We start from the raw sequence: 18,162 nt of genomic DNA, 5'->3' as shown, positions 1-18,162 counted from the left end.
TCAGCTTTGCTCGCTCTCAAAGGGGGACCGGCAGACCCGCCATCTGCCTCCTCCCTCACGACAGATGCAAGTCATCACTCAACAACTGAACCCGTACGTGCCATCCCTGGTCAGCGCCCGGTGCCGGCGACATTTATTTTGTCTATTATATCTGTGTGAGACGCTTGAAGGAGCCAGCCAGCCAGTCAACTAACTAGTTGCTGAGAGTTTCTCGATCCCTTCCGCACCTATCGGTCCTAACTAGTTATCTTGCTCCAGCTGAGCCCTCATGCTTCAGCCTCTCCACACCACCAGCAACGCTTCAACTCCAACGAGACCTGATCGGAGAAAGGATTATCTCTCTTTTCCTTCAGTTTTCTTTTTTTTTTCTTCACCCTGCGCCCTAAAGCTTCTGGCCTGAGTGAGCTGTCGAGCCCTTTTCCAGGCGAAGGAGCTGGATACTTTATATACCCTGGTTGCTTTGTTCAGCCCTGATAGTGGGCACGCCCCGGACACAATCGCAATGGCCATGTTTTCTGTTCCATCTTCAAACCGCAGCTTTGACATTCTCTCAACAATGTCGTTCCAAGATGTACCGCATGCGCCGTTTCCTACTACTGGACTTTCAGCCGAGGATAATACTTTGCTTATGGGTGGTTTGATGATGTACCCAAATTACGACGAGCCAGGGAGAAAACAGCTTGTTGGGGACAGTAAAGACAAGGAAAATTCCACTAGCACTGGTCAGCAGAAACAGAAAAGTGTATCAACACGGGTAAATATACACAAGAAGGGTGGGAGGGAGACTGGCGCTGTGTCAATGTCAAACGAGACCAAGAAACGTGGACGTCCAAGGGTGGACTGTCCCGATAGAACGGCTGCCGAAGTAAGTCAGATAAAGCCTTTGCGCCAAAACTACATAGCTACGTGCTAATGCCATTCAACAGCGCCGTCGGACTCAGATACGGCTTGCTCAACGAGCATACAGAATGCGAAAGGAAACCGCAATCTCGTCTCTAACCCAGCGTGTTACAGAGCTAGAAGCAAACATGCAAGAGATGAGGGAAGCATTCCTAGCTTTCAACGACGAAGCTGTGAGAAGTGGCGCTCTATCGGCATATCCAAGGCTGGCACAACAGTTGGAAAGGACGACAAGGCGGGTCATGTCCTTGACCCCCGAGGTCTCAGAGGGTGGTAAGAGTCCTACAAGTGACTTGGACGAATTACCAGCGCCAACGACCGCTGCAGAAAACGCCAGCTGTGTTATTTTGAGCAATCCCACAGATACTTATGCCAGTGATGAATCATGCCAGAATGTTCATGACAAATTGGGGTATTTCAACGCCGAGCCCTTGCCATTGAAGGACGGCAATAACCTCTTATATATGAGTACTATCCCTACCGATACTACCCAATTTTATGGCCCCACGACAAATGATGCTATAACCTCTATCAACATCCCTTCAGTCAGCATTCCCGCTTTCGAAGGGACTGGATTGTCCTATTGCCCTCTCCCTTCTCCTTGCTCTAGCGGTGGATACCTTTTCAGCCGCGACCTTCCAATTACGTATAGCCATCAAGAGTCCAGCTTTGCTCGTCGGCTCCATCGCCGCTCACTCGAATACGGCTATGCTCTATTGACAAACCCTGGGACACGACCAGAGCGCTTGACCCACAAGTTCAGGCTCACATTCTACCTGACTATGAGAAGTCATCTACATAACTCGTTTACTACCCTACTACGAAGAACTGCAAACGAGCCGTTGGAATTCATAGAAAAACCACACTTCTGTCTTGGGGGCGCAGGAATGCATTATCCTCGAAGAGATGGTCTTGGGAATAGCATGTTTCCTCCGAATATGCAATCCCTGGACCGTGTCCTCGGGACGCTCCTCTCTCAGATGGGGGAAAATGAGCAGTTCAGTACCGTGCAAGAATTTATTGAGAAAATGGGACTCGGAGGCACTTGGTTCGACTGCCATGATGTGGAAGGGTATCTGAAAACAAAAGGCATCCACCTGGGCAGTCTTTCCACCTTCATCGAAATTCCCTCCTCCCTCGTTGCGAATTCTCGCAAGCTGCTAGCTTCTAATAAACTCGCCCATCCTCCTCGCTCACAACCAAATGTACAAGTTGCAACTTCCTCCATCGAAACCTCATACTCGCCATTGAAGCACCGCAGCAATTATAACAGTCCTAGTAGCAGTTCGTCTATTATGCGACCACTCGGGCTTGATTCTCAGTTCCTACCTCCAACACCCGCTATCGACCAAACTGTAAATTTCAGCACTGTAACTCACAGACCACGAACCGTGATTTTGGATGTTGAGAAATTTACCACTCGTGAGTTGAATAGTTATTTGCTATCTTCAGCCGATCTTATTTTCGCTCTATTCCGTGTGTTCACGTAACTTACCTTGCTTCTACAATTAGAACTAGCAAGCCGATCAACTTGCCTCGGGAGAGCCCCCGGCTTTAGAAAGCAGGACGTCCACGCAGCCATCAATGCATCTATTTGCACGCCTGATGCGTGATAACTCTGCCTTATATGATTCTTCAATACCCTGATACCCCCCTGCAGCGATGTTACTCTCAAAGCTCCGTTATCCCGTGGCGCTACTACAATACTGTGCAGGTTTGAATCTGCTTTTATCATTGATAACTTTAGCCGAATCAGACGACCATAAACGCTTGATATTATCGCTCATTTGTAACATTATCTCACATCTTCCATTCATTACGACTCAAGATTTTATATCTTTTTTTTTTCTTCCTTTTGTCCTTTTTTCCCATAAGCTTCTATCTACGGTTCGTTTTTGCTCTTGTGGTCGCGGGGTTATATAAAATTGAACCTTATTCTATTTTCAGACGTGCAGATGTTAACTCCTTATTGAAATACAGCTGAATCGATCTCATTTGATTTCAGCCTGTATATTTCAAATATATTTGACTATGGCAATAACCAGCGAAACAGACAGGAAATGGGGCCGTTTCGGGACAGCTCTATCGTACTTTTATATCACGTTATTAAATTCAACAATATCGTCAGGTGGAAATTATCAGGAATCAAAATAGTCAATACAAGCGGATAAGCCCGAAATCAAAATGCATAGCAATAAATCCGCGCCAACTAAAACGTTATAAGATCCAAAGCAATTCTAAACAATTACAATCAATTCAGTCCATCATCATTTCATCATGAAGTAAATATCAAAGCGAGAGAAAAGAAAAAAGTACCGAGCCCCATAGAAAGGAGTAATGCGTGATCAGTAGGTATAGTTATCATCAGGGTCCTTAAAGGTGATACTCTCTTTTCAGCTTTTCTTCTTCCGTCAGTTATGTAGTCGATCAAATATATCGTAATTGAATGACCAGCAAAGAAAAAGCGATTTCTCTGCTCAGAGGATATTTTTTTTTCTCCGGAGCTACTTAGTGGTGACGCTCCCGTAGCTGGACAAGCGCGGTCCACCCTGCACAGCATGTTCGGGACATTCTGTGCTCACACCAACAGCACTTAATGACCGACTGGTTGAGGAATGAGAAGCGGGAGAAGGCAGATGGAGGGGATATTGTGCCACTGCTCATCGTGTTTGTGCTTTGCCTACTACCACGATTCCCAGTGCCCATCAAATTGATGCTGGTCCTAGTCTCATCATCCATCTTATTTAGCTGTGGACTGGAGGGTTCTGAGATACTTGGCCACCGTACACCTCCATCTTCCTCCGAGTGTCTAGAGCTTTGGGTAGGCCCTGTTACCAATTTATTCTTCAATGCCGCAACAGTAGGGAACGCAAGCTTAGCATAGGCATCTGATGGCATATCATGCCAGAACTTGCATTTGCAGCATATTACAAACATTTTCGCAATACGCTGGCATGAATTAGTAGGGCGGTTGCCTCTGGATGAGCCGGGGCTCACACTGGAAAATCCAAGCAAGCTAGAAGAGCTCGAAATTTGATCTGACCCAAGCCATGGCTTGCCTACCGGCTTAGTAAAGTAGCTATTTCCTTCTTCCTTCATACTCCTAAGAGCTGATATACTGGTAGGGGAAGAGGGATGGCCCGGACTTGTGTTTTCAGGAGAAGGAAGAGGAAAGTTTGGAGCAACTGGACCACTGGCGTGACTAGACGGCGGTTTCTCAACTGAGGTGGAGATCGAACCGACCCCAGTCGAATTCGGTCTCTTTTTTTTAAGCTTCGCCTCGGTCTTGCCCAGTGACGGACGTAACTTATGGATGATATCAATCGAATTACGGCGTGGCCTTGCCGTATTTCCATCATTAGCAGTTAATTTCTGCTCGCCATTCCCAAGCGAGAGGGAGCCTTCTTGTGCGCTGTCAATGACTTTTGATTTGGACTTGCCATCAGACTTAGATGCCACATTTGTAGAAGTCTGATCGTCTGAATGACCTTTACCTGGAATTTTCGTGTCATTTGTAGTTCCTGCATTAAAATCAAGCACTGCTTGCTTAGCAGGAGGGGTATCTATCTCATTTATGGCTGCCTTCTTCGCCCTACTAGGTCTCAGAAAACGGTCAAGAGAAAGGTGACGGGTTCCAGCTGGAATTGATTCGGCGGCAAGTTGGCGCCCTTGTCCAGTTGGCGAAGTGACCATTGGCTGAAGTGCAATTCCAGCACAAATTGGATCAGTATTGCCGTTGCACGCTGCTGAACCCTTGGGTTCTGGGCTGAAGAGGGGAGGCCCTGATAACGGAGATGGCCGCAGCCGCGCTGTTCGGCTGAAATTAACGGTCGTCTTCGTTTTATTATCGTAATTATTGGAATCTGAACTAGCTACGGGCATGCCATCGACAATAACGGCTGTATCGGAAGTGCAGGAGGAATCTTGTGCCTCAGTTGTAGGTTTATCATGGATACCAGGTTGGTTATTCGACTCCATTACTGGGTCATTATCACGAGGAAGGTCTACAACCTCAAACAACTCCCTAGGCTTCTTGGCATCAGCTCTTGGAGAGGCACGAAAATCAAAATTGCGGTTGATTTTCTTAGATATATTGGGAGACCGCGGTTGAAGCGACACCTGCTCTTCCTTCTTAGGCGTTTGGCCAGCATTTTCTCTAGACCTGTCAAAATCGTGAGTTGGGTTTTTTGGAATTTTTACAAAAAATGATTGGTCCATAGAAGCGCTGCCGATATCGTCTCTAAGGGTCTCGGCCACGGGGCTTTTGAACGAGGAAGCAAACGGTATCCTTGACGGGGAGATTGGACCTGGTGATTCGATGTTATTTGCGATAGGGGCACGGGCCGACCGTTTCTTACTACTACTGGGCCCGATAACAACCCCTCTGAATGGTGGAGAGCTCTGGCCCTGACCTTTCTGGGCTGACTGGCCATTCCCGGGTTGGGACGGCCTTCCCTGTAATATTCGTTCACAAGCGTCAGCCTTGCCATCGTGGCATTCACGGAAACCCTCAGGGTAGTGGCCTGGCTTCTCGGCTTGAACAACTGGACTTGTAATCTGGTCATCACCATCCTCATTGGAGTGTGACCTGGCTATAGAACGGAGGTCCCCATGTTTCTTGACAGTGTGTAAAGAATGTCTAGGGGCACTTTCCAGCTGCGCTTCAGAATCAGATACGTGACTTCTCTGTGGCACAGCGTTTCTGGCTTTGAATTTCTTCGACCACATCCGCGGACGCCAAGCTCCTCCGCCTTTTTGCACCTTTTTGAAAGAGTCCAAAAAAGAAAGCCGCTTCTGGCCATCAGTATCAGATCCCTGAACTGAGCTGGCTCTAGAGGATCTGTTTGACCAGAGCGACCTAAAAGAAGATGCAGTTGATGGGCGCTGCATACGACTATTGGCGCTGGAGGCCCTGCTAGAAGTGGCTGGTGGAGGCCGCTTGGTCAGCTTCCTAGGTTCTCTCCGAGAAGTTCCGCTATGCTGTTTCTTCGATTCGTGCTCCAATTTTCGTTCCAAGTCTCGTTGATCCTGTTCTTGTCGTTTTTGGTCTTTTTTCCTTCTTTTCTTGTCAGCAGCTCTAGACCACGAAGGGGAGACACAAATCTGGGAGCTGATTGATTGCTCGTCGGCCAAATCTTCCTCTCTAGGCAGCTCGCTGGGTTCGCTTATGTTTGTCTTATTGACATCGTCGCTGGCTTCATTCACTCCTTCTTCTAGGACCTGGGGTTGTGGTGTTACATCATCGAGCGTCTTGATGATAGTTTTATCTCTGTATTTAGAGCTTGGGGTCCTAACGACGGAACGCGAGGACAAAGGCCGTTGAATAGAATCATCGAGTTCATGGGGGAATTCGAGTGCATCTCGATAGAACTTCGTAAGTGAATATTAGAATATGGCAACATAATCTGGAGAGGGAAGGCTCACTTACTTCCAAATCGCCCTCGGATATGGAATCTGGGCCATCAAGTTCTTCCTGGGGAGCCATTGCTGTGTGTTACAGTTGCAGGTGTATCGGTTAACCGGGTGCGAAGTTTTTGCTTGATATGAGTGCCTTTGCCCAGTCGCTGCCAGGTGTTCCTCGAGATATGCCGGGTACTTAGTATCTTACCGAGATAGAAGCAGAAGAGAGAAGGGAGAGGAGGGGTAAAAAGGTGGTAAGGGACGCTGTCAAAGGATACAAGAACGGATTCACTGCGTCAAATGACAATACACCATAGCATGGGAATTGCAAAGATAGCGACAGAAACAACAATATATAGATGAAATGAGAGACTAAGGAAGGACTTTTGTATGTTGATGCTGCAATCAGGGAGGGAGCATGTGCTAGTAGAGATTGACAAAGGCGGACTAGGGGATGCACAGCTCCAATATTCAAAGCCACGCTCTTCCAGATCTAGGTGGCAAGGGGATAAGGGGGAGATGGACAGGAGGTTCTTGCAGATGCATCCAGGCAAGTGTATGAGGGCCTAGATCCTGTGGAGTATGTAGGATATTAATATCGCAGCGGCTCCTTCTTGACCGTTAGTGTATATATATATATATATATATATAGATGGATCCATAGATATATATTCATACCGGGCTCGGCAGGCAGTCTCAAAATTCGGGAATAGCAGCGGGTCCCGAATATCCTGTCGGCAGCGGCAGCAGCAGCACTTTGTATCTCATATGGAGCACTCATAAATCAGCCAGCTCTCTTCTCTCGATACTCCGTAGTGGTAGACAGCTCCAGCTTGCTGCTACAGGCCGAGAGACTGCTGGCAGCTTTTCGCGGCGAGCGCGGCGCCAAAGTCAACGGCAGCCAGGCACTCTTAACTACTAGTTAACTAGTTAGTTAGCCTTCGCGCAGGCCGGAGGAGAGGGAGGAAAAGGGTCAAGAGTGAACCACGCTGGCGACAGAGGGGCGAGCACGCGATCCGAGACACCGACGGCTGAAAAGAGCGTCTTTTCCTCTCCTCGCTTTCTTGGGATCTCCATCGAGCTGAAGAGGCGGTTTGGATCGTTAAATTATCATCATTCAACTGACGGCTCGTCGTCTGGGAAAAAGGAACAGAAAAAGAAATGAGGCGATCTCGCGGTGTTTTTTTTTTTTTTTTGCCACCGGCGGCGGATTATTAGTCATGCGCTGCTCGTAACGAGGGAGCAACCTTAGTTACATATCATTGATCAGTCAACGACAACGAAGAAGACGACGAAGAAGACGAAGATGAAGACGAAGACCTGGTTTGGAATCAGCGTCACTTCGTTATAAGCGCCAGCAGCTGCCAGGGGAGAGTGGGAGCAAGAAGAGCGGCGCCACGGAATAACTAGCTAAGCAACCATGGCCACGGTTGCATGATGTCTGGGACTCAGGTATGCGAGGCTTGGAAGCACTCGGGCAAGTTACGAGTAATCAGTTAACGCCGGGAAGGCTGCTGAGAATCTGAGATGCGTTGGCCCTTGTACGGAGCACTCATAACGTCGGCATCTGCAGCTCAGGGCATTAAGGGCCGTGGTGAGCCTCGTCCTCGTTGCTTAAACGCCCAGCATCTCCTGCGAATATAATATTTCTTACCCATCGTAAGATCAATTATTTCCGCCACGCTATAATGCTACCATTCATCCATCCATCCATCCATCCATCTATCCATCCATCCATTCGTTCGTTCGTTCGTTCGTTCATTCATTCATTCATTCATTCATTCAATCATTCATAGATTATATAAGACACGGGTGTTTGAATTCACCTTTTTCTATCCTACGCCGAAGATCCTCAATGTCCGGGCTGCGCGCCCGGATAAACTTATCAATGCGTCTATCAAGCCAGCGATCCATGCTATGGCAAAAAAATTGGCGCATGAGCTGGAGCTGGCGATCTGTCCGATTATATAAAAATCTCCGCATGGCCTTCTCGTACCGCGGGGAACATGACGTAAAAACCGCTTCTTGATAAAGGATCGCCTCCGCTTTCCGGTAGATTTCTTTGCATGTTAGAAGAAGTGGGAGAACATTTAGGGACGTGTCATCGGTTATCGGTGAGAGACACGGGTGTATGACCTGGAAAGGGGGGATGAGAGCATATCGCAATATGCGCCGTTGCACCTGTATGGGGAGACGCAGGAACGGGAACTGCCCTGGACGTTCTGCAGATGATCCCTGGCTGCTGTCGGATGCGAGCCCTAGCTGGCCAGTAATCGCTCTGGCAAGCTCGTCATCGTTCGGCAACAGCTTGCCGTCATCCAAAGTGAACACGATCCCGCCGGAGAGCCTCAGGGGAACATTAGTTGTCTGATATCTGCCAATTGTGAAGACTTGCAGCAGTCTTGCCCTCTCAACAGGATGATTCGGGAGCTTGAAGTGAAGCATCCGGAGCGAACTGCAGTCGCGGAAGACCAGATCCATTACATTCCTCCACTCGCAGGGAGCGACCTGCCAGAGGTAAGTGCTGGGGGAGTGAAGTTCAACTTGTATACGACGAACCAATCTGCGCTGTCTCGTGGATAGTCTATCCACAAACGTCGTGATTGAGTGTCTAAATAAGATGCCAAAGGTGACATTTGAGTACATGACTCGCTCTGCCTCATCCCGAAGCTGGCGACATGTTCGAAGAATGGACAAAGCACAAGAATCATGGGTAGCAGTCCGAGTCAATTGGATATCTATCGGTTCATGTTCGTCTGGATATACAGGCTCGTGTATGTTGCCTGCGCGGCGATACAGAATGGAAGAGCTTCTTCCCTTTGTGAACAAGACAAGAAACAAAATCTCGTCTCGTAGCTCAGCTGGCAGCCCCCGGAAGTTGAAAAACCTGCGACGCCCAGCGTCCATTCTCAGGTGCATCTGTCGTGAGAAAATACACGGGTGTCAGCGGTGGAGAATGAAAGATGGAAAGGGGCGGGCGGGCATGGGCAGCGGGACTTTTACGGCGTTTTTATATGCACGTAAAAAGAAATTCGAAGAAAAAAAATTTTCGATCAAATAGAAATAATGATAACCAAAGTAACTAACAAACCACCCAGCTGGCTAATTAGTTGGCTGTTATCGGCCAAGATTCGCCCCTCGGCCGATTAGCTGATGAAGTGATAGTTGGCTGCGAGTCGACCAGGCAGCCTACGAAAGGTCCTTTTTCTTTCTTTTTTCTTTCTTTTTTTTTTTTTTTTTTTTTTTTTGGTTCATATCGATGACTCCAGGGCCCCTTGTCTGGGTCGTTCGTTAACCAGTTAAACACTACATCAGTTCACTTATTCGGAGTGCACCGAGACGGTTTGACTCCTCCATGCTCGTCGGCAAACCCGTTCACCATGACCGTTGTTGAGGCTCAGTCAAGCAACCTTAACCAAATAAAACTATCTGGTTCACTAGTTGGTTGGTTAACCGAATGGAAGACAAGTCAGTTACCGAACCAAAATCCCCAGCCTGCTTTGTTCCTGGGCCGTTGGCCACTTTGCACTGCCTTCCAGGTACGACCTCGCTGGGTCTCTTCCTTTGTTTTCCCTCTGCCGGCGGCCCCCATGGCTTCTGAGCTTCGGACGACAGAGCCGGACAACCATTATTAGTATTATTATTAGTTATAACTAGTTACGGAGTCAACGAGTGTGCCCGCTCGTAAGCTGGGCCATCCTTTCCTTCCGTGTCATCGTATTCAGAGGGTCGGTCCTCTTTTGAGCTCAGCTGGCTGGCGCATCCAAACCCTCGTCCGTGGCTCAGCATGGCTCGGTAGTGACCATGAGTCGCTGGTTAACGCAATAGGTAACTAATGGCTTCATCCAGGCAGAGAAGAGAATTGGCTGGCCCGTTTTGCGCATGAATCCCTGGATGGTGAGGGCCAGCCAGATGTAGGGGCCAGAGGTGAGAGCTTGCGGCGATCATCCCCTTGATAGATCGTCTGAAATGTCGATGTTTGATTTGCTCGTTGCTTTGTCTGGGTAACGAGCCAAAAGCTCAAGCACTTCAGCCCCTTGCTAGCCCAGAAGACAACCCACTCTGGCGCTAAGGCTCTCGTATGTACTTGCGTGCTCCTGGGAGTATATAAAGGTAGGTAGTTGGGCACCTCGATCCGCAGTCTTCTCTGTCTCTGGCATTTCTGATCCTTAGTTACCCCTATCCCAAAACATAACTAGCCCACTGGGCCCCGACAGCAGGTCTGGTCTGATATCCCGTCGCAACCCGGACAAAAGATGGCATTCCAGGGACAGCATCCTCCTGCGCAAGGAGGCTATTACCCTCCTCCACCGGGACCGGGAGGATATCAACAACCACTACCTCCCCTCCAACAACAGCAGCCGCAGCAACATGTGCCGTATAACTACCCTCCTCCGCCTCAAGGCGGCGCCGCCCATTTTCCCCCACCCCCTAACGCCGGATCCCCTCCTCCGGTAGCCCACACTCCACCGATTCAATCACCTCCTCCTCCAGTCAAGGTCGAGAATGTGCCTGGAGCCCCACCCCCCGGGCAGTTCGTTGGAGCTCAAGCTACCACTGCAGACGACGTTGGTACATTCAATGGCGGGAGCTACCGCATCAGTCACCGCGACACGAATTCGGTTCTCACTATCCAGTTAGCAATGGGATGCCCATTGATAGCTAAACCAGGTACGAGGGGCTATCGTTTTCATTTAGTTATAGCAGACCCTTTGTCCTAAGTCTTCTCAACTTCCACAGGTGCCATGATTGCCATGTCCCCTACTGTGTCTCTGAAAGGCTCCATCAAATTCTCCATGAAAAAAATGCTTGCTGGCGGTGAAATGTCCTCGTCAACGTTCACTGGACCTGGTGAACTACTACTGGCGCCCTCAATGTTGGGTGATATCTCTCTTCTGAGGCTTAACGGTCAGGAGCAATGGTCCGTCGGCAAAGACGCATTCCTTGCATGCACTCAAGGAGTAGTTAAGGACTATAAAAATCAGGGCCTCAGCAAAGCGTTCTTCTCCGGAGAGGGCCTGTTTGTCTATAAGATAAGCGGAACGGGAATACTCTTTGTCCAGAGTTTTGGTGCGATCATAAGAAAAGATGTACGTTTTTTCCCCTTCCGCTTCAGCAAAGGGACCTCAAGGGCTGACAATATAAATCAAACGTGTAGCTGGTCGATGGCGAAAAGTACATTGTTGACAACGGCCATCTTGTATCGTGGAACTGCAAGTATGTTATGGAACGCGTCGCTTCTGGTGGGGTGTTGTCCAATCTCAGCTCTGGAGAAGGCCTCGTTTGCAAATTCACCGGGCCTGGAACGATCTACCTGCAAACGAGAAATGCCTCTGCTTTTGCTTCTTGGATGATTGCGAACGGTGCTGGTGGTGGTGGTGGTGCCTGAACAAGCGGCCGTCAAATAGCCGACTGTTGCTCGGGGGAGTGAGTTGGACGGGGGTGATCTAGCTTTCATGATTCAAGTATAATGATTTCACATTGCGCAAAGTAGCTTATGATTAGCCGTAAAAGAATGGCTCATTCTTCTAAATTACGCTAATTAAAATGAAGAGTGTCATTTCACATTCATCCATCTACGGGTCCGTCCGCTATCCTGGGGAGCCCGTCAGCCAGGAAGAACGAGAAGAATATTCTGTTCACAGTTGCAATTTGGAACCGAGCGACTCCATACGAAGCAGAGATAAACACATGGAGAACTGACAAAAAAATAAAAAATGAATAAAACCCCCCGGCTACCAGATGGTTGTCCGAGTAAATAAGCAACTGGACAGGTAGGATTGTCGAGTCGCTCGTTAGATATAGCAAACATAGAGTCCACCAGTAACGGAGAATGGTAAATACTTCATTATTGCTTTTTGCGTTTTCCGACCTGTCCACGGAAACCAGTCTTGATCGCAGTAACACTTCGTCGACTTCCACATGAGTTGCAGGTGACGAAGTAAAGGCGGTTTTCTCCCTTGCTCAGTTCCGTGTCCGGGCTCCTACATGTCTTGCAGGTAACATATTCAACTAAACCAACGAAAAGGTTAGTGACGTTTCAGAGACCAGTCGATGAGTTTCAAAGATCACTACTTACCAATATATCTTCTGAGCACGTTCTCAATCTGTTTCTGCTGAAACCGACCCTTTATCACCAAGCGTCTACTGCCATCAACACTGCCGCTTGTACCCAGTTCTGCAAACAAAAACTGCATGACGTGATCGTCAGATCGCTTCATCCTCTTGCAGATGTCGGGAATGTTGGCAAAAATGGTTCGTCGGTTTCCTTCACGTAGACATTGTGGTGGCGGGATCTTGTACGATTTCGAGCCGCTAGCGAGGAGGTCAGGGTGATGGCTATGGATAAGATTGAAGAAACGAGTCACTAGTAGCGAATAATTGATGGGTTGGGTAGCATCGTGGGCCCAAATCCCAGTTCCGCTCTCGAGAGCCTCGATGATCTGTTCTGGTGACTGTGTCTCTTCCGATGCAGTCTCATCTGCTAGGCCAGCCTGAGCGAGTTTGGCCTCGAAGTCACCCTCGGTGGTTTTCTTTGATGACTTCTTTTTCTTCTTCTTTATAGTTGAAGGATCGAATTCAGCATCCGCCGCACCGCCATCTTCGCCATCCACCGCGGCCTCTGTGTCCTTAGACTTTTTTGACTTCTTCTTTTTCGTTAAGCCCTTGAACATATCGGTCATCTCGTTAGCTTCCTGGTCAGGCGACACTACATTCCATAAAGTAAATCGGTTAGCTCATGGGTGGAAAAATGGGAGACAAGACGTCTATCAGAAATTCAGAATGCAACGGGGCGCAAATGTACCAGCAGTGTGCTTCTCAGCAGTCGTCTTGTCCTCGGCATGGTTGGCCTCGGAAATGGTACCGTTTGCGTCCATGACGGTTGCACCCTCGCTGAAGGCAACTGATTTTCGATGTTTCCGTTCTGGAAGAGTAATCTCCTATTCAAGCGAACGAGGGTGTTCTGTTAGTCTCTAGCTATGTGTAATGGTGAAGGAGTCATAACATTGAAGCTTAGCGGGGATTTTATTTTTTTTATTTTGGGGGGGATTGTGGGCAAGGCAAATTTCGAATGACGTACAGTATCAGCCATGGTGGATAGCCCAATGTTCTTTATAGCTAGATTCACTCAAGGACCAAGCCTCTTGATGGGTTCGGGTACAGAAAGCAGGAGAATACGTGAAATACGTTTTATCTCTCGATGGCTTTTTTTTTTTTTGGGTTCACCGCAGCCGAAATATATTTTGTCAGGCGGTTTTTGTGGCGAGCCAAAGAGTGAGGAACCTTGGAACTAGACAGTCACGTGGTAGTTGGCTAGTTAACTAGTTAGCGGCGCTCTCAATGTTTTTAGAAATGTGACATGACAACATAACACAACGAGCAAAGGACAGCCCAAAGGTTTCAGTGGGCGTGTGTGTACAAATAAGGCAGTATCACGACCTCTGATGAAGCGTGTCTAGATATAGAGACGCTGAACTCCTGGCCGACGTGGGAGCACATTAGAGCAACAGCCAGGCCTCCCTGCTACCACCCAGACATGTCGCTCTCTACATCAACCTTCGAACCAAGCTCCCTCTCTTCCTCTGTCTTTACCTTCACACCAAGAGCTACATCTGACTCGGAAGATGATGTAGCGTCGCTGCCATCCTCACCAGGATCCGATTCATCCCTCGACCTCGACCTCTCGGTAGACATTGACGAGGAATCCGATGCGGAAGCAGAATGGAGAGAAAGTCTACAGCAGCTCGAAATGCTATTAACAATGGTCTTAGTACCGTTTGTTGGGAAGTTCCTTGGTAGAAAATGTGCTTACTGGGGTGAGATTGCTTTTCTCCTTGAATACGTGCAAATATCGCATCTTACGGAGAACATACTAACTTAAGCCAGCATGGGGGAAAGTAATGGAATGGAAATACCCAATCAATACATCGATAACGACGATCGAAGCTTTGAGAAGTGAGAAAACCTACTGTATTTTACCATCACTCTGAATTTAATTATCTGAATTGTTGTAGATTATTTGCGATAATGCTGAGAATCTAAGGAACCTGTTCTTAGAGCTGGTAACCCGGCCAAGCCGCTCTGCCGTAGACAAAGTTGGTCCGTCGTCAACGGTAAGGCTGAGCAAGAACGAGGTGTTGTCACTCTGTTACAGTCATATAACAAAAGTATTTTTAATTTCGCGTTCCGGCGCGCATCACCAATTTAAACACTATCTATCTTTATTCTATTCTAGTACAGTCATCTATCGGTATATAGTGTCAAATTGGTACTTTGGCTCTATCAAATATAAGCTTTAAGTAGAGGAGTTATTAAATACATAGGCTTGTGCCCCCCCTCAGCCACTTGGGGGGGGGGGGGTTGATGGCCCCGACTGTTTGTTAGGAACTGACCCTTGAACGTACACTATGGGTAGCACGTAAACCTAGAAGAGCAACCCCTAATAGGATCTACCAAGAGTATAGGGTATATAGAACCTACGCGAGATAGGGGAACTATAGATATTCTAGAAAGATTAGAGGTTAAGGAAACTAATAGTTAGTCTTAAATACTATAAACCCCTATAGTATTTTTTTATCTAATAATAAAGACCTTTATAGTCTCTTCTAATTAGTAAGAGAGAACTAACCCCTAATATATTTAATATACTAGTAGTCTAATATTTTAACTATTTTTTATAAATTAGAAGATATAACTATAATATAAAACTATATATATTTATAAAAAAATAAAATATTATCTATAGATAAAATATAAAAAAAACTATATTTATTAATAAATTAGATTATAGATATACTTATAAAAGAATAATAAAAATTATAAAAATTACTAATTAATAAAGTATAAAAGTATAACTACTAGAGCTTACTAAAATAATATAAAGAGAAGATTTAATATCTAGAATACTAAAAGTTATTACTAAAGGTAAAAATATTAATATAGAATAATTTAACTTTAGAAGAATATTTAATTTAATTTTATTAGCTAAAGAATACTCTATAGAATACCTTTTTTAAAATTCCTAAAAAAGTAAAGATAGTCTAAGCTTAATAAGGGTAGAAGGCTAAATTAAATTTTATAATTAAATAGTATAATTAAATAGAAGTAAAGTAAATAATACCTAAAATTTAAAAAATATTTAAAGAATAGTATAAAGATTAAATTAAATATTCTATTAATTATAGTATTAATATTATTCTAAAGTTTAATAAAGTAAAGTAGTATCTCTAGTAAAATATTAAATCTTTTTTTAATTATATTAAGGGTCTATATAATAATTATAGTACTAATTTATTAAAAAAATATCTTATATTATTAATTATTAGAAAACTCCTTTTAAATCTATAATATAAAATCTAATAATTTTATACTTAGCTTATAGTAAGAAGGAATATATAGCTAAGAACTACTCTAATAAAATAAAACTTCTAGGGGATTAACTATAGAACTAGAAGGGGAATAATAAATTTAAACTTTTTACTATATAGATAGAGTCCCCTATAATCTAAATAGAAGTAATATTATTACTATAATTAATTACCTTAAAACTACTAAATAGAGATAAAATCTAAGTATAAACTATTATAAATAATACTACTAATTATAATTTTATTAACCTAACTTTAGTAGAGTTATTTCTAAATAAATTTAAAAGAGATCTAAATAAAAGAGTTAATTTTCTAAATAGAGAAAAAATAGAGTTTTAAAGTATAGTTCTAGTAAATATAACTCTAAAAGATAATTAAGAGATTATTTATATATATAAGGTACCCTTTATAATTATTTCTATAGTAGATATTAAAGTTATCTTAGGTAAACTTTAGTTAGAAAAAATTAACTTAAGGATAAATTAGAAAGAATACTACTAGTATTATCTATATATAGTAGAATAGGTAGCTATATTAAAATCTAAAGAAAGTAAAATATCTATAATAGTCTAACTCCTTTTACTAACCTTTAAAGGGAAGGCTATAGAGAAAAAATAACTACTAAGAGAGTTTAAATCTTTTATAGAGGTTTTTTTAAAGAAAGTAGTATATATATTTATTAATTCTAAGCTAATATTCTATAAAATTAAGCTAGTAGATAAAAAGATTCCCCTCTATTTACCCTTATATAATCTTTTAACTAAGGAGTTATAAGTACTAAGGGAGTATCTAGATATTATACTATAGAGAAAATAAATTAGGGAATCTAAGAGCCTTATAAAAATATTAATACTTTTTATATTTAAAGTAGATAGTAGCCTTTATATATATATTAACTACTATAGATTAAATAAAATAACTATAAAGAACTACCTTACTTTACTTTAAATTAATAAGATACTAGATAAACTAGTAGAAGCTATATTTTTTATTAAGTTTAATTTTAAAAAAATCTATTATAGAATATAAATTAAGAAAGATAATAAGTAGAAAATAGCCTTTAGAATAAAATATAGATACTATAAATATTTTATAATATTATTTAGCTTAATTAATATATTTATAATATTTTAAAAATATATAAATTAAATTTTTATAGAGTTAGTAGATATTATATATATTATCTACCTTAATAATATTTTTATCTTTAGTATAAATAGAGAAGAATATATAAAATATATTAGATTAATACTAAATAAGCTAAGAAAATATAAATTATATATAAAGCTTTTAAAGTATATATTTTTCTAAATATTAGTAAACTTTCTAAAATATAAAATAAGTTATAAAAAGATAAGTATCCCTCTAGTACAAGTTATACCTATATAAAAGTACTAAACTCTATAATTTTATATATTAGATATTCTAATTTTATTAACTTCTATTAATATTTATATATAATATTTCTATATTATAATATCTATTACTAAGTTACTTAAGGGCTTTTAGGGAAGGAAAAAGAAGAATAATTTTAAGTAGACCCCTAAAGTAAGTATAGCTTTTAAAGAGTTAAAAGATAAGTTTCTAATAGAACTTTTACTCTACTATTTTAATCTATTAAGGCCTATAAAAGTAGAGATAAATACTTTAGTATTTATCTATAGAGTAGTACTCTTATAATCTTACTAAGAGAAAGAAAAAAAGCTAGATTAGTATCTAGTAGTCTTTTAGTTAAAAAAGTTAGATAATACCTAAAAGGGGTATAATATACTAAATTAGGAGATATTAGCTATTATAAAATTATTTAAGTATTAAAAGTATTACCTTAAAGAAGTTTAGTATACTATATAGATATTAATAAATTATTATAATATTTAAAAGTTTATAAACTAATTAAAGAAGATTTTTTATAAGAGATAAATTAATTAATTTAAGTAGCTTACTATATATAATTTTAAAATAATCTATAAAATAGAGAAGATTAACTTTATAAATAGCCTATTCTATTATTTAGACTATTAAAATATTTTAGATAGACTTCTTACTCTAATAAAAAAATAGAAATATAAAAGAGATCTCTTACTAATAATTTAGTAAGTTTTAAATAAGTTAATTAGGTAGAAAGTAGATAAGAATAACTACTTAGAGTAGGGATTAAGAGGACTCTCTATTTAGAGAGATAACTAAGAGAATTAAGTTCCTTAATAAAGGGAGCTCTTATTTAAAGTTAATTATAGTTATTTAATATACTATATATCTCACCTATTAGTTATAAAAATAATTATAGAGAAAATTATAGATTTTTTATTAAAGGAGAATTTACTAAAATTAATAATTTTTTTATAATAAGGGGATGCCTTTATAGTAGAGAAACTAGTATAGCTATAGTAGGGAGTAGAAAAAATCTAAAGGTAGAACCCTAATAAAATAGTACTAAATCTAGAAAGGTAGGAGTAAATACTAATAGATCTATTAACTAAGGGTAGAAAGGTAC

General features: G+C 42.7%; 5 protein-coding genes across 10 annotated transcripts; 3 read left to right on the top strand and 2 right to left on the bottom strand.

The window, feature by feature from the left end:
- Window positions 1-502: 502 nt before the first annotated feature.
- Window positions 503-2,513, top strand: TERG_05996 (uncharacterized protein; the record flags this gene model as incomplete). Its single annotated transcript, XM_003232951.1, has 3 exons — window positions 503-865; window positions 927-2,322; window positions 2,413-2,513. The coding sequence occupies 3 exons, from the start codon at window positions 503-505 to the stop codon at window positions 2,511-2,513; spliced, it is 1,860 nt and encodes a 619-aa protein (XP_003232999.1).
- Window positions 2,514-2,841: 328 nt separating this feature from the next.
- Window positions 2,842-7,139, bottom strand: TERG_05995 (uncharacterized protein; the record flags this gene model as incomplete). 2 transcript variants are annotated; one of them, XM_003232950.2, is made up of 3 exons in its annotated part: window positions 6,979-7,139; window positions 6,329-6,910; window positions 2,842-6,270 (listed from the first exon to the last, which is right to left on the bottom strand). In XM_003232950.2, the coding sequence occupies exons 2-3, from the start codon at window positions 6,383-6,385 to the stop codon at window positions 3,409-3,411; spliced, it is 2,919 nt and encodes a 972-aa protein (XP_003232998.1). In that variant the 5' UTR covers window positions 6,386-6,910; window positions 6,979-7,139. The 2 variants fall into 2 exon arrangements, with proteins under 2 accessions (XP_003232998.1, XP_047606763.1); XM_047750080.1 differs by having other exon boundaries at window positions 3,409-6,910.
- Window positions 7,140-10,556: 3,417 nt separating this feature from the next.
- TERG_05993 (uncharacterized protein) lies at window positions 10,557-11,689 on the top strand (the record flags this gene model as incomplete). 2 transcript variants are annotated; one of them, XM_003232948.1, is made up of 3 exons in its annotated part: window positions 10,557-10,971; window positions 11,041-11,390; window positions 11,459-11,689. In XM_003232948.1, 3 exons carry the CDS (start codon window positions 10,557-10,559, stop codon window positions 11,687-11,689), a joined length of 996 nt encoding a protein of 331 aa, XP_003232996.1. The 2 variants fall into 2 exon arrangements, with proteins under 2 accessions (XP_003232996.1, XP_047604515.1); XM_047748531.1 differs by having other exon boundaries at window positions 11,041-11,654.
- Window positions 11,690-12,148: 459 nt separating this feature from the next.
- On the bottom strand, window positions 12,149-13,393 carry TERG_05992 (uncharacterized protein; the record flags this gene model as incomplete). Of its 4 annotated transcripts, XM_003232947.1 has the most annotated exons (4): window positions 12,149-12,312; window positions 12,380-13,009; window positions 13,106-13,241; window positions 13,382-13,393. In XM_003232947.1, the coding sequence occupies 4 exons, from the start codon at window positions 13,391-13,393 to the stop codon at window positions 12,149-12,151; spliced, it is 942 nt and encodes a 313-aa protein (XP_003232995.1). The 4 variants fall into 4 exon arrangements, with proteins under 4 accessions (XP_003232995.1, XP_047606761.1, XP_047606760.1 ...); XM_047750077.1 differs by lacking the exon at window positions 12,149-12,312 and having other exon boundaries at window positions 12,372-13,009; XM_047750078.1 differs by lacking the exons at window positions 13,106-13,241; window positions 13,382-13,393 and having other exon boundaries at window positions 12,380-12,983.
- Window positions 13,394-13,528: 135 nt separating this feature from the next.
- On the top strand, window positions 13,529-14,351 carry TERG_05991 (uncharacterized protein). Its single transcript, XM_003232946.2, has 2 exons — window positions 13,529-14,117; window positions 14,188-14,351. The coding sequence occupies exons 1-2, from the start codon at window positions 13,838-13,840 to the stop codon at window positions 14,289-14,291; spliced, it is 384 nt and encodes a 127-aa protein (XP_003232994.1). The 5' UTR covers window positions 13,529-13,837; the 3' UTR covers window positions 14,292-14,351.
- Window positions 14,352-18,162: the final 3,811 nt, after the last annotated feature.

The sequence above is a fragment of the Trichophyton rubrum genome, assembly GCF_000151425.1.
Source record: "Trichophyton rubrum CBS 118892 genomic scaffold supercont2.7, whole genome shotgun sequence".
NCBI lineage: Eukaryota > Fungi > Ascomycota > Eurotiomycetes > Onygenales > Arthrodermataceae > Trichophyton > Trichophyton rubrum.
Note: the sequence above shows the minus strand (reverse complement) of the source record. Positions and strands in the feature narration are given on the sequence as shown.